Genomic DNA, 14,602 nt, shown 5'->3' with positions numbered 1-14,602 from the left:
GAAATTTAATTCTGAAGGCTGCTTCTTTTAGCCTATTACAATTTGAATGGATTAAATTGCAACAAATAAAAAATTACGTTTAGAGGTGACGATTATTTTACACTCCTTTCAAACACTTTTCCTGCTTTAAAATAAAGATATTGTTTTAGATTGATCACTAGCCAATCATCTACATTTGTTACTGTTTATTTACTTATTGATCCACACAGGGGCCAAAGTAATTTACAGCTTATATCATTGTTCTGACAAGCAGTCTGAATAAAAAATAAACTCACAATAATACTTCTGGGTTGTTGCCTCAATAATTGCCACCTCAGCTAAAATTATTTGTTTATTGGTATATAAAGATGGCAAGAAACTGCATCTTAAAGGCCAGCCAAACCATCCAACCCACTTCCTGCTAAATTTCTTGTACTGGCGGGCCGAACAGAGGCACTGTTATGCCAAGATGCCAGAGGGAGAATGTACCCTGGTGTCAGACATACCGCCGATGAGCATGATGCAGATGGAGAAGATCTTCTCAGCATCGGTGTTGGCACACACATTGCCAAAGCCCACACTGGTCAGGCTGCTGAGGGTAAAGTAAAGGGCAGCGATGTAGGAGCTGTGCACTGTTGGGCCGCCCACCGTGCTGTTGATGTAGGGCTTCTCCAGACGTTTGCCCAGCTCATGGAGCCACCCTTGAAGGAGGAAGTAAAGAATGAGACAACAATGTCCAAAGGTTATGGTTCATGTTATTTTTATGTCTGTGTGGCCACTGTCAGCTCAGAGCTAGATGGGAGATGGTATACCTGGTCTAAAAGAGACAAAAGTGTAGGTTTGGGTCTGTGTGTGTATGTGTCAGCAAGAGATATTCAGCACCGTCAGGAGGCTGGCATGTTGGTGCGTGGCATGGTAGAATTAGAATTACTCATCCAGGGATAAATAAGGCAGAGTGTTAATTAGCAGTTATGACCTAACCTCCCTATAGACACAATACACTGACACAAAAGTATGCACAATCACACACACATGTTACATGGCAGACTGGACCAGATGTTTAATATTGCTGTACCCTACAGTTTGTCACAGTATGTGTGTTGCTGTTTATGGTTGTTTAAAAATCATATATGGCTGTTAAACTGCTATTCTTTGATATGACAGGCTCAGATATTACTCAGATAATTTATAGAATATAAAAGCCTGTCAGTTTTTGATTATGGGTTTTTATTGTTCTCCATGTTGAGCCATTTTCAAATAGTGACACAAACAAGACACAAGCAATCATTTTTTATATCAGCTTTTGATCTGGTTTCAGACAGTCCTCATTAGAGCGCCCGAGTATGGTGTTTGCCACCATCTCACCACTGAGCAGAGCTAGACATCCCAATAGGTGAGCCATGACTATTTATAGCTGAGTGGGAACACAACAAATGTCTACTCACTGTATTGGCAAAATCTAGTCTATGGTCTTATTTGTTGGAATATTTGTCTATTTAAACAAGAAAACAACTGACTTACATAGCACCTATGGTAAATGAATCAAGTCTGGATAGTCAGCACTGCACTTTTAATAAAGTCTCGGATTAATTTCCTGTCAGAAGGCACAGTGAAGACAATGAATAAATTTATGCACATGGTAAAAATCAGTTGGAAGTATTACTTCATTTATCCTTTACAGAAAAAGGAAATATTATTTTCTCGCCATTGCTGGATGAAATCAAACCTGACTTTCATACTTCAACAGCTTCTGCTTCAGCAAGGCTTCAATCAGACTCACCAATGTGCCAGGTCTCCTTGCTCTCCATCTCCTTGTATCCAATCATGAACCAGATGCAGGCCATCCAGTGTGCCAGCAGGGCAAACACAGACATTAGTAAGGTCAGCACCATGGCACTGTACTGGGAGTAGCGATCCAGCTTCTGAAGCAGACGAAGGAGGCGCAGCAGGCGTACAGTCTTGAGCAGGTGGACCAAGGAGGTCTGAAGATGAGAGGCAAGTAAGGGGGGCATAATGACAGAGAAAAGGAAAGAGAAAGTGAATCTCTCTGCCTTGTTATATCTGAAACACACTTTGACTGTATTTATACTGCATACACAGCTGAATATCACAGCTTGGACAAGCAGCGACTTGTTTTGTTCAAACAAATTTGCTTATCACTATTTGGGAGTACTTGTCACACAGGCAGGCAAGCAGTAACAATAGCAGCCTTGTGGAATGCAAGGTACCATATTTCCAAAGGCTATACATTTCAGGGGAAATTGGTATGTATTATAAGTCATCAATGTGCTGCTTGTGTCAGCAGTCGCAGAGGGCAGTGAAAAAATGAAGGCCGAACATATTATTGTCCAGTTGTACTCACCACTGGGATGTGAAAGGCATACAGCAGGTCAAAGGGCAGGGCAGCCACCAGGTCCACAAAGAACCAGGTGGTGGTGTAGTGAATGCAAATAGAGCGTGGCTCATACACCACCTGCCCTGACTGGCTCACATAGGTGGTGCGGAAGTTCAGGATAATGTCTACAAATACAAAGGTTGAAGGTAAGTTCTTTCCCCCCCAGTGATTAAAAAACAGTATAGTGTTAAAAGACGTATAGTATACGTGTTTGATTGATAAAATGAAACAGATTGTATACAGGGAGGAAAGATGACAAATGTCACAATCTCAGATTCAATCCCACTAGTTCACTTGTATGTGATGTATACTTTAGACAACATCATGATGTTTGTCATTCACACTTTTGAAAATATAGAATAGCAAGAGGGTAGTGTGCCAAATTTAGTCATGTTATTATAAACTTATAATAATAATAATAATAAATGACAAGATCTAAATATGCATAAGGAGCTAATGCTAAAACTTGGCTCAACCAAGGGGAAAATATGAAAATTTAATGTAAATCAAATCATGATTGTCACACAAGGCTTATTTCCAGCTGCCAGTAGTTGGCACAATGACTACAACTCCTAATTAGCATGAAGACGTTCTTAGACTGACTTCCTGTTGGGTTGCGGGTATGGCCCCAAGAGGCTTTTTTGTAAATCTTGTGATGTTACATCTGCCTACCAAATTTCGTACATCTAGGTAAAACACACAGAGGGGGCTACTTCGTTAAAGGCTAACTTCCTGTTGCAAGTAGGTGGGGCTATGACTAATATTCACTATTGGCCTGTGGATGTCTTCAGGCCGGGACTCTTATCAAACGTGAAGTTTGGGACAGATTTGACCGTGTACACTCAAGTTACAACAACTTCCTGTGTCATGGCGAACCATTGACATTCTACGTTACGCCATGGACACGCCGTTCAATGAAAACTCACATGCTTCATAATATAGCATTGTTAAGGTTTTAAGGCTTCTCTGCCCAAATTTGAGGTGGATCTGGACAACCTGTTAGGAGTACTTCAAAGTGTAAAACTTGTCATTTCCTGTTGCCAGTAGGTGGCGCTGTGACTATGAGTGAATTTTGGCATGTCGTTGTCTCCAGGGTGGGACTCTTAAGTGGGCATACAGGACCATAACAACTTCCTGTTTCTTGACAAAACATTGAAATTCGATGCCACACCATGGGCACGCCCTTCAACAAAAACTCAAGCTTTTGATAACTTTTCATTGCAAAGGTCTTTAGATTGCACTGCGAAAATTTAAAGTTGATCTGATTCATTCTCTAGGAGGAGTTTGTTGAAGTACAGAGCCTGTAATTCGCAAAAAGGACCACACAATTTAAAATGTCCAACTTCCTCTTGGGTTTAGGGTATGGGTCCAAGAGCCTTTTTATAGTCTGGACATGATACATATGCCCCCCAAATTTTGTACATTTAGGTAAAATGTGCCATGCGCAAGACCCATATCAAATGTAAATTTTCACCACTTCTGAATTTTTTGCAAAGATTCGTGAGTTTTCAAGCACCTTTAGCCCCTCAAAAATGTGATCCTTTTCGATAAATAATAATAATTCCTTGCATTTCAATAGGGTCCTCGCAGCAGTAGCTGCTCTGGCCCTAAAAAATTCTCTCTAGCATGGCTGGTGGGCTCCCTCTTCCTGCCAAGTTGTGGGACTCAGAAATTTGAGATGAACTCCAAAGTAAACCACTCTTCATCTACACTAAACTGGAGGATGTTGAAGTTGAGCCACCTCAATTCATCCCATGGGTACTTCCCTTTGGAGGTTAAACAGGTATTATCAACTGGGAAGAGTCCCTGGAAGAGACCCAGGACTTCCTGAAGGGACTACAAAACCAGGGATGCCTGGAACTGGGGGAACTTTCAGGGGAAAGGGATGCCTTGGTTGCTCTTGTTGCCCTGTTGCCATACAGTAGCTGGCAAGAGTGGCAAGAAAATGGACAGATGTTGGATGAAAATCTCATGTCACAACATGAAAAATGTATTTGAAAGCACCACAATATTATTATGATTCAGATTCTGAGAGTTCTACATGACTTGATTTGACTCAACCCTCAAAATTAGTGGACAGAATTAGCTTGATGATCATCCTACCTACTAGTTGAGCCACAGCACAAGAACTTTTGGTAAAATCAAGAAACCAGTAACTTCTTTTAACACTCACCTATAACAAAGAGCACTTCCACTACAATGTCGCTGATGCTGGTGGAGCGTGCAGCTAAGGCGTTATCACTGTGTGGCATGAAGCTGACGTTGTAGGGCACAGTGACAGCCAAGTAGAAGGTGGCCAGCAGAATGAGCCAGTCCCACATAGCTTTGGACACACTGTAGTGGAGCAAAATGAAGCGCGACTTCTGCGCTGTTGCCACCTTGTACTCCGGTACCGAAGGCTTGTCAATCATGCTCTGTAAGAGAACAGGTAGATTAAGTGTAGAAGTGCAAAAATATCTTGGTAAGAACACATCATATGTATATATTTATACACACACACACACACACACACACAGACACACACACACTAACATTCTATAATAAATACATTGATAAATATACAAAACACAAAGCACATTAGAGAATGTATAACTTGGCAACCAGATGGTCTCGAGGTGGAGTGCTGTGAAAATAAATGATAATCAGATGGACATGGCAGTGCCAAGATTTTACAGAAACAGACAATATAAATGTCAACACCCTCTCTTGTGCTCTGACCGCTGATGATTCAGTACGGTAGGCAACTCAAGTGAAACAGATATGGTAATGCTGCTGGTTATCTATTCTTGACAGCCTCTTATAGACAGTGATAAACCTTTTAAATGGCCATGCATTAACAATACAAAATGACAAAGATAGGACTGCGGTCAGTGAGGGGAAACTTATTACCAACAATGACGCCTGATAATTTCATACATGACTTGGCCTTGGCTTGACTTCATCCCTCCAAATGCCATTAGTGCTTTAAGTCTCAGGTGGTACGGTACAATGGCAGTTGAGCCATTATAAGGAAATGAGGGGAACTAGGACAATCAGCTACTTTTATTTTTGAAAGTCCTGCTTATTCATTCCACTCGTTTAATTTTTTATTGAGAAAATCCAATTGCAGAAAGTATGAATTGCTATTGCTGATGAGGTGGGGAGTCCATTCGGCACATAATGAGACCGCAGCTCTCCCCAATGGGACCATGCACTTGGCACATAACAGCCTTTACCATATTTAGGAGACAGGAGGATAAGCTATTACCTTTGATAGTGGTGAGACGGGAACAGAAAGGAGAGATAAATGAGCAGTAATCCATCCAAGAACAATGTGGCCACTTTAGAAATAGGTGTGGGCAAGCAACAAAGAGGCTGGTTATTGAAGTCTTAACCTACGATTTCCCTGCAAGGGCTCTGAAGCTGCCTGGATGACTGGAGGGATCATGGCTGCTTGACACTGGGCAATTTCTGGTCAAAAGATAAGTGATTTATCACAGTATCCATCAGGTTTTCATGGCTTTCATGACGTTTGTTACCACAGTGGAAAGACTTTGCTGACTGCCATCAACAGCTGTGGCCACTTTAATGATAGTTCAAGCTATGTCAGCAAAAGCTGGAATGATTTTTTTTATTTGCCTTACATCACAGAGGTCAGGACGCCCACCTGACCTTTGGCACTCAAGGCGGTCAGCTGAGTACATCCAAATGATTAGAAAAGAAAAGCCCAGCACTGCGTGGACACATGGGACTGCATGTCACACAGCTACAGCTGGTCTTCACACTTCATTAACTCAAGCTGCAGCCCAGAGCTTACTGTTCCAACTACATCTCCCAGCATGCTTTGGGCTTTAGCACTGATAAAAGCCTGTCCTTGATGGGGAAGAGAACACATATGGCTTGCCATGTGACGACAGAATCTAGACTATTGCAGAGAATCCCCAGCCTTTAATTTATACCCCAAAATACTACTTAACTTTTTTCCAAGTGATTACTCTTCGCAGCGAGAGTACAACACAATAAAAACTGTAAAATGATCACAAGCCCACAAGTGAGGAAATACTAGTCAACCACTCTCAATTGAATCTGATTTGTCCGGTACTTATTATGTGATTGTCGTATCACTACACTTACTAGACTTTGCAGTATGAGCTTCAATTTCAACAATTTCACCAGTTTTCTCCTACACTAAATTGCGTTAGAGTAAGAGACTAAACATTCACTGTCTGAAAGTGTGTGTGTGTGTTGAGAGCAAAAATAAGACGACAAAAAAAAAGATAAACTGAGGGAAAGTAAGATGTTACAGCTCAGGCCATGGACACAAACTATGAGCTCTGTATCTCATAGTCAGCCAAAGAAGTATTTGCATCATAACTTAAAAACATCTCAAGATAACACTATTTTTCTCTTTCATAGCCCTTTGACAGTGCATTAAAGTGAAAAGACGCAATAGTGGCTCTCCCCTGGGAAATGCTACTTGTCAGCGTGCCTTGGATTGGTTACAGTAGCTGATACACTGATGGGTTGACAGCATCGAAACTGCCGAAACAGACAAAATAACTCAGAGTGTTTGTGTTTTGGTAAGGAGCCCTCAGAGATGTTTTTTAAAGAGGTGATGTAGTGTGTGGTAGACCATTTAAAAAGTATGCAACCTCGGCAGTCTGAAAATAATTGTACACAAAGTGCTGTGGAAATGTGCAACTTCTGAAATCAGTTAACAGATCTCCATTTGTAAATTATATCTGGTTACTACTCTGTCTCTCTGTCTATGTTTTTACGGCTGTGCTCCTATGAAGATCTGTGCGTTTGTCTATATGTTTTCCAGCAAAAGCATAGCTCCCCCCTTGTCAAACAGAGATCCAGTCAGTGTAGATCTGGCTGGCTGTGGTGTGGAGGCAGAGGATCCCATTTTTAGCTAACTTCTAGTGAGACACAGACAGAGACAAAGTGAGAGAAATATGAAGGGGGAGAAGACAGAGAAGGAGGAAAACAGAATGGGAAAAATATAGTCCGAGTGGGAGGATGGCAGTGGTGGAAAAAGTATTTTGATCCATTACTTTAGTTAAAGTAGCAATACCACAGTGTACAAATACTCCAGTAAAAGTTAAAGTCCTGCATTTGAAATCTCAGAAGTATTATATTATATTATTTGGTTATTATTACTGATACATTATTGTGTATACAGATTTTAATGCTGTAGCTGGTTGAGGTGGAGAACATTTTGACTTTATATATTGTTGGATTATTTAATCTTTAGCAATGCATCATAACTTATAAACTGATCATAGATTTTATAAACCCTTAACTGTCATATAGCATTAGTGGAGTAAAATGAACAGTATTTCCCTCTGAATTGTAGTGAAGTATTAACTTGCAGAAAATGGAAGTCCTCGAGTTAAGTACTTTAAAACTGTACTTATGAAAAATGAAGTATAGAAAGTTGGTGTGGATGGAGGGCTTCAATATTTGAGCTGCAGATAGAAAGAAAGAGGAAGCGGGAGAGATAATTCAAAAGTAGAAGAAAATTGGGGGCTACAGAGTGACAGATAGACAATGCGGGGAGAGACAGCAGGAACCAGACGGATGAAGCCAAAAGGAGATGAGGTTAGAGTGACAGATGGAGAGGAAGAGAAAACGTGTAAAAGCGGCAGAGAAGGGTGGTTAAAGCTAAAAACAGGGGGAAAGTGAGGGCACTGAAAAGGATGGGGATGAGAGATAAAGAGACAGAACCTGGCCTTCTTAGAATTTTCTCCCAGTTTCCAATAATAAATAACAACTTTATGAATGCTAATGACTTGGCTAATTTTCCAGCGGTGGCAATTAGGCCTACACATAAATCCCACATCCGGTCGTTGGTGGACGTTTCTAGCTGGGGTGGCATTTGCTAACGGTAACTAACGTTAGCAACTAATTAGCAATTTCATATGTCAGGATAACTCTGAAAGTGCAGTATTATATCGTCTTACTTACCCGAGACCAGACTGTCAAACGGTCAGCCATTTGTTGCATTTTTCTTTTCTCTTAAAGTGAGTTAATCTAGGTTAATCTGTACAACCAGATTTAGCTAAAATAGCTAACTGGCCTTAAATGCATGTGCTGTTGCTATGGTTACCTACAGTTTAAAATAACGTCCGCACTGATTTGGAATGTGGTCAAACGGTTTCTGAACGTATATTAGTGATGTTTTGAAAATATGTAAAATGCGATCTGCTATTCTGCGCTCTTTTTTCTTTTATGTTCCTCTTTTCTTTCCAGATATGATTGTACATATCATCTCAGTTTGTTAACACTCTTCACTGTTGTGACGACTAATTTAATATGGTATAGTACTGTAGTGCCAAAACAAAGCAAAACAGAATATGTTTTGGGGCTTATGCCTTCCTAACATTTTCTTCTTTATTATCATTTAACTGTCAGCAGCAGTAACTTCACTCAGAATTGATATTATATTATGTTTTGTAAAGAGCCAATGTTATGAAATGAAATGTACTATCTGAGGAGTGTGAAATTGTGTGTAATAAAAACACTAATGCCTACACTTTTGGAAAATGTCAGTTTTAGGATAGGATTTTATCATGAAACAGCTTGTGAATTAATACTCACTGATATGTATGATGTGGTGAACTGCATAGATATATAAATATAAAATTAAGACACAATGCAGAGGGTGAGTGGTGGGGAAAAGCCTATGCATACAAACAAGCAAACACTAACACGTATAATCTCGAGTGTGTTGCATGTCGTTATTGTTTGCAAACTGCATTGTATCTGTTTAACACTGATGACTGCAAGATAAAAGCTTTTCCAAAGTCACTGATAGAATGACAAGACACAGATCAATGAGCTGTCAAAAGAAAAACAGAAAAAACAAAAACCCAGAAAAACAAAACAATATGTTACAGAATATAACTAATTTATATTCTAACCGTTATATTATATTCTAACTGTTTTTGTTTTGCATTCAAAAACACGCCGGTTGCCTACATTTTTAATATGCTACATCATGGCAGGCTTGTTCTGAATTTGTGCTGCTGCTGGAAATTACTGTTTACGGTCGTGCTGTATGCCACTATCAGTCCCTAAGGTTACAAATAAAACAGGCAAAAGTGCTGTCTTGTATTATTTTCTTCTGCATGGAATTCACTGAAGCGACTCAAAAGTTGAGAAAGTCATGAGTTATAGGTTGTTTTTCTGCAACATTTTTTTGTCCCCTTGTGAGGATGCACTTGGCACTGTCTACCTTGGAAAATAAAATTCTGATCTCAGAGGGAATTAATAAACACTTTAAAATGGTAATTCTGCTGGTGGTAGAGGTACAATGGGGGGAACAGTGGAGTGAAAATATCTCTGTGTGTGAGAGAGAAAGAGAAACTGCGTTCGTGTGAAAGTCTTGTGCTGAGAGTGCTGGAATAACATTTGAATGATAAATATTATGCATCTGATTCTGAGTGTTTTGCCATATGCTTGTCTCTGCTCTCCTCAGAGGGCAAGACATCATTTACTGTCTGTTGTATGTAGAACAGGTGTGTGCACGGTGCGTGTTTGGTGTCAGTGAACAGTGCCATCTGTAAGTAGGTGGGATTGGAAGCAGGGCAGCAGGAGGTTTGGCGAACGGGGGCGGGGAGGTGTAGTACACTGATTTCCATGAATGCACCTGCAGGTCGGTCGAGAGACAGAGGTGGCAAACATGGTACTTTATATGCTTTTTTGTTTTTGGTTATACCATTAATCATTTGGTCTATAAAATGCCACAAACAGTGAAAGATGGATCTTTTCAAATTGGTTGAAAGTTCTTCCTGTTACAAAGAAACTGAGAAAACCTTACTTAATAAATTGTTGTAAACAAACTCTATAATTTATAAAATTATAAACTAATTATATAATTTGATAATTGTTGGCAATTCATTTTCTGTCAGTCGACTAATCTATTAATCATCTAATCATGTCAGCACTAGTAATTTAAATATCTACAGTATAAAGTAAATGTCATGTTCTTAGGGCCCCTAATAACAGCTAAATCTGGTTTATTTTCTAATATAAATGTAAAATTAGAAATTAAATGCCTTCTTTTCTTTATTCTTGTAAGACTGTTATTCTGACTTTCACCCCTTTTTCTTTGTGTTATGAATGGTTGATAGTCTGTAACAGTTGATAAACACGTTTGAAAAGTCACTGGAAAGTGATAGCATGTGTGAATGATACGAGTGAAGTGTCCAAAAGACAAAAAGCTCGAAATTTGGTGTCAGGTAAGGGGGCATACCATTAAAACGGTAGAGGCACTTTGAAAAAGATCGCTACTCAGTGGTAAAATGTTAGTGGGCTTCTCAGCACTTTGCTAAAATTAACAAGTGCTTTAGTTTCGGGCACCTAAAAGGTAAACGGATCTCTCCAAAAATACTCAACAGCCTTTTTTTTTCTTTCATGTTTTTCATTTTCAAACGCTAATATCAGTCTCCTGAATCACACATGTCTCAGAGTTTTCTGAATTGCTTTTAGCCCCCTGGGATGAAACGCCACATTGTGAAGGACAGGTTTGAGCACAGACCCAGTCGGTAACTGAGCCTCTGCAGGGAGGGGAGTGGGATTATCTCAAAATTGTGCTCCGCTAGAAAAACTGTTTGTCTGAGAGCAGAACAGGAGCTCGTTCTCATGAATGACATTTGCTTGGGAGTGTAGAACGACTATTATTCAAAGCCTAGAAAGGCCTTTACTCTGTAGAAATAAGTGGCAATGAAACACACCATAGCTTGTTTCACCACAACAGCTAGCCTTTTAAGGTACTTGAAACACAAACACACTTGAAAGACAGATGAAGGCAAGCAATTGCACAGGCAAAATGACATACTTACCTGAAAAGGGTTGAAAAACACTTGAAATCCACTAGGAATAGTGGATTTCAAGTGTTTATATATATATATATATATATATATATATATATTAACCTAATTCCCTACATTATCCAACAGGTTGATACTGTATAGAAGCATTAGACACAGTAGCCTCATTTGGACCTACGGGTAAATTTAAGGGAACATGCTGACGACATAATGACCCATATCCTGGAGCTCCTACTGATGAGGTGTTTACATGTCCAGACATTCCCAAAAAAAATTATGATGATGAGTGAGCCCCTGTGACAACCATCTTGTGCCTCCCAGGAACCACTTCTGCCACAGTGACCCTGCTATTTGTCCATTTAAAGCCACCAAACAACAGCTTATATGCAAACAAAAAAAAGCTGCTACAAAAGCAAGATTAAAACCATTCAGGAGACTTAAAATAGCAAAACCCATTTGATGAATTTTCCACTGAGATAAGCCACACTCTAGGAATCTGGGTCAAGACTTCCCTCATATTGTCTTCCTAAAAACTCATCTTTTAGATATCAACATTAATAATTCAAGCTCAAGATTGAGGGCACTGCTTGTCTTAAGAAACTCCTAACTGTTTATTTTCTTAGAGGGTATGTCAGGGCACACATAAAAATACCATCACAGCCAATCAGGAAGTATGTGAGAGTAGTAAAAAGTACTACTCACGCTTCCCAGGTTGACCTCTTCTTTGCCTCCCCTTGAGAACTGGCTGGTCAGCTGGTGCAACATGGTGTGTCCACGCTTCCTGGCCTTGCTAAAGTGAGAGCTGCTCTTCCTCCTGCGCCTCTTGTCCTCTGAACATGACACACAGTCACTCAGATCAGCGCATGTCACTAAGATCACACAGGTTGTGTCACAAGAAATTTGACAAAGAACACCTGAGGAGAATGTATTGTGTTCTTTAATGCAATGCCTGAACTCTGTCAGGTTTTTATGCTGAACTGATTTTTCCTCTTACACAAGTAAGACACAACCACTGATATGTACTTGACTTTCATTCGATTGCATTGTAACAAAATTACTATTTCCCCAGGCAAAGTGCTTGGTATTTGCGGCAAACTGTGTCTAGGTTCCACTTGAAGACACACCACTGCCCAAATCAAACTCATTGGAAAAACATCGTCTGAGTTCAGTGAACAAATGCCAGTCCAAACAAAACTACCAGGTAGAATGTGACAGTGATGAACAAGAGTGCACGGAGAAAATGAAAGCTGGGGGCCAGAGGATGGCCCGCTCGTAAATCATGCTCAACGTAAGAAAATAACGGAAAGTTTTTGTTAACAGGGCTTGTTGCCTACCCTCCTTCTTGCTGTTGTGGTGGCTCCTTCCATAGGTGTCAGTGATGTCCTTGAATGAGAAGAGGAAGAGGACCATTTCTCCCTTCTCGTTCTTTATGGGCACGATGTCTAACAGACACCAGAAGGCCACACCTGGAACAAAATCAGAAATGTTCATTTCGTGCAGGACCCCCCCCCCCTCATTTGGTGAATGAATGTCTCAACAGACACATCCAGACCTGTGATTTCCCCACATCATGTCAGCTCTCACCATGTCTCAGCCGTGGATACTTGTCAAGTATGGCATAGCCTTCCTAAAAATATACCTCAAACTAGATATGGATCATGTTTGGAGAAAAAGTTTTTTTTAGCTACAGTACAGATTTGGTAATTAGCGGTTCACACACTTTGAGGCTGCAGGTTTGGGTCTCTGCTGAGGGAACGTAATCCTGTGTGCCAGTCAGAGAGGCTTAAACTGTGGTGTATGTTCTCTTTTCATGCATGACATCGTATTTTGAGCCCAAGACTTTATCAGAAGGATTAGCTAGAAGTCAGAAGGAATGAGTTAAATTCAGGATTTAAGCTGTAATAAACACACACACGCAGACACAGACAGTATGTACAGTACTTTGTCCTGCATTTTCTATTTTAAGAAAGTGTGATTGGATTTGGAAATATGTATTTGATACTGACTTTAAGCTTGTTAATCCAGCACACAAATGTACTCCTTCTAGCACCTTTTGCACTCATGTTGAATGAATCACTGAGACGAACTGAGTGCAAATTTTCACTGGATCTGATGGTTTTGTATTAATAATAATAAAGAGCACTAACTCTGCCAAAGAGCATGTATTGCACTGCTGACCTGCTGTATTTAAAATTCTTCATCACTGTGGAGATTCATAATTCAACCAAAATGTTCAGCCCACATCTAAAAATAAATGTGCTCTTCATCATGTCAAGAACAAAGAAGAAAAAAAAATCTCACAATTTAAATTTCACTCCAAACAACTGAACAGATGATCACAGCTCGATCAAACCAGAACAGGATCTAGAAAAAAGTCTTGTCATTTCCCCAGTTAATAGAAGAGTTTGATCAACTGAACAAAAGATGACAGGAATGTTAATTGCCAGATAACTTTTTTACTTCTAAATGTAACAAACTACGTGTTGAGATCTGCATTACAAGTTATGCAGAAATAAGCTTTCGCCTCCCCGTCCTCTTTGCAAGGCACCCACCATTCTTCTTGTAGAGGTGGACCTCGGCTTGGTACTCCTCTCGGCCCTCCAGAGCCTTCTCCATCTGCTGGGCCACGTGCTCGCTGGTGTCAGCCCCGTACAGGAAGCGGCAGCTGCAGTTCTTCTGCATCACCTCAGTTCTCGTGAAGCCTGTCAGTTCACAGAAGCCGTCTGAGCAATAGACGATGGGGTAGCCGCGGTGGCCCTGGGCGTTACCCAACAGGAAATTACTGTCTGTGAGGAAGGGGGCATGAAAAGGTGTTAGAAGAAATTGAGCATCATGGTGACAAGTGTGTGAGTTGAAGTTCAAGGCCACTGTGAGGAACCAGAAAGTGAGTGAGTTTGCTCAAATCTGTCTCAATGCAGTGAGTAACAAATAAAGAACAGCCGGGTGTATCATGGTTTAGTCAAAGGTTTGGTGCTAATTTGTTCTTTGCACAAGAATCAAAGTCTGTTTAGCTCTTTGAACTCATGTCAAAGCTTTTCAGGTTTAGTTCAACACTAGTTTATAAGTTGAAAGTAAACATGAATCAGACTTTGGTGTAGATTCAATTTCAGCTTTAATTTCCACGAGCCGTCATCGTCTGATTTCTGTTGGTGGTGTCGGTCAGGTCTACTGATGTGGGTGGTTGAAGGAATTGGCGAGCTGGGCTGCAGACAGCATATAAAAACAGCTGATTGGAGTTCACAAAGGTTAGTGATTGATTCCCACGTAACTCTTGGCTTACTTGATTGGACGATGTGAACACACAAAAGACCAGACTGTATGGAAAATGGAAAAAAAAAATAAGGAGAGAGGAGAAGAGCATGAAATCAGGAAAAGAGCCAGAGGAAAATAAATATAAATGTGAACTGAATGA

At 40.3% G+C, this 14,602-nt stretch overlaps 1 protein-coding gene across 2 annotated transcripts in view; it reads right to left on the bottom strand.

The window, feature by feature from the left end:
• Nucleotides 1–14,602, bottom strand: part of kcnh4b (potassium voltage-gated channel, subfamily H (eag-related), member 4b) — a 38,532-nt gene that overhangs the window by 13,953 nt on the left and 9,977 nt on the right. The window contains exons 2-8 of one of the 2 annotated variants that reach the window (XM_044177997.1): nucleotides 13,743–13,976; nucleotides 12,525–12,656; nucleotides 11,893–12,020; nucleotides 4,548–4,788; nucleotides 2,342–2,499; nucleotides 1,760–1,961; nucleotides 486–680 (exon numbers count right to left, since the gene is read on the bottom strand). In XM_044177997.1, the coding sequence (XP_044033932.1) occupies nucleotides 486–680; nucleotides 1,760–1,961; nucleotides 2,342–2,499; nucleotides 4,548–4,788; nucleotides 11,893–12,020; nucleotides 12,525–12,656; nucleotides 13,743–13,976 (1,290 nt within the window). Of the gene's footprint in view, nucleotides 1–485; nucleotides 681–1,759; nucleotides 1,962–2,341; nucleotides 2,500–4,547; nucleotides 4,789–8,323; nucleotides 8,673–11,892; nucleotides 12,021–12,524; nucleotides 12,657–13,742; nucleotides 13,977–14,602 lie in introns of those variants that run through there. The other variant, XM_044177998.1, reaches the window with a different exon arrangement.

This window comes from Siniperca chuatsi, linkage group LG20, assembly GCF_020085105.1.
Source record: "Siniperca chuatsi isolate FFG_IHB_CAS linkage group LG20, ASM2008510v1, whole genome shotgun sequence".
Taxonomy (NCBI): domain Eukaryota; kingdom Metazoa; phylum Chordata; class Actinopteri; order Centrarchiformes; family Sinipercidae; genus Siniperca; species Siniperca chuatsi.
The sequence above is the reverse complement of the archived record's forward strand: the minus strand, read 5'-3'. Positions and strand labels throughout refer to the sequence as shown.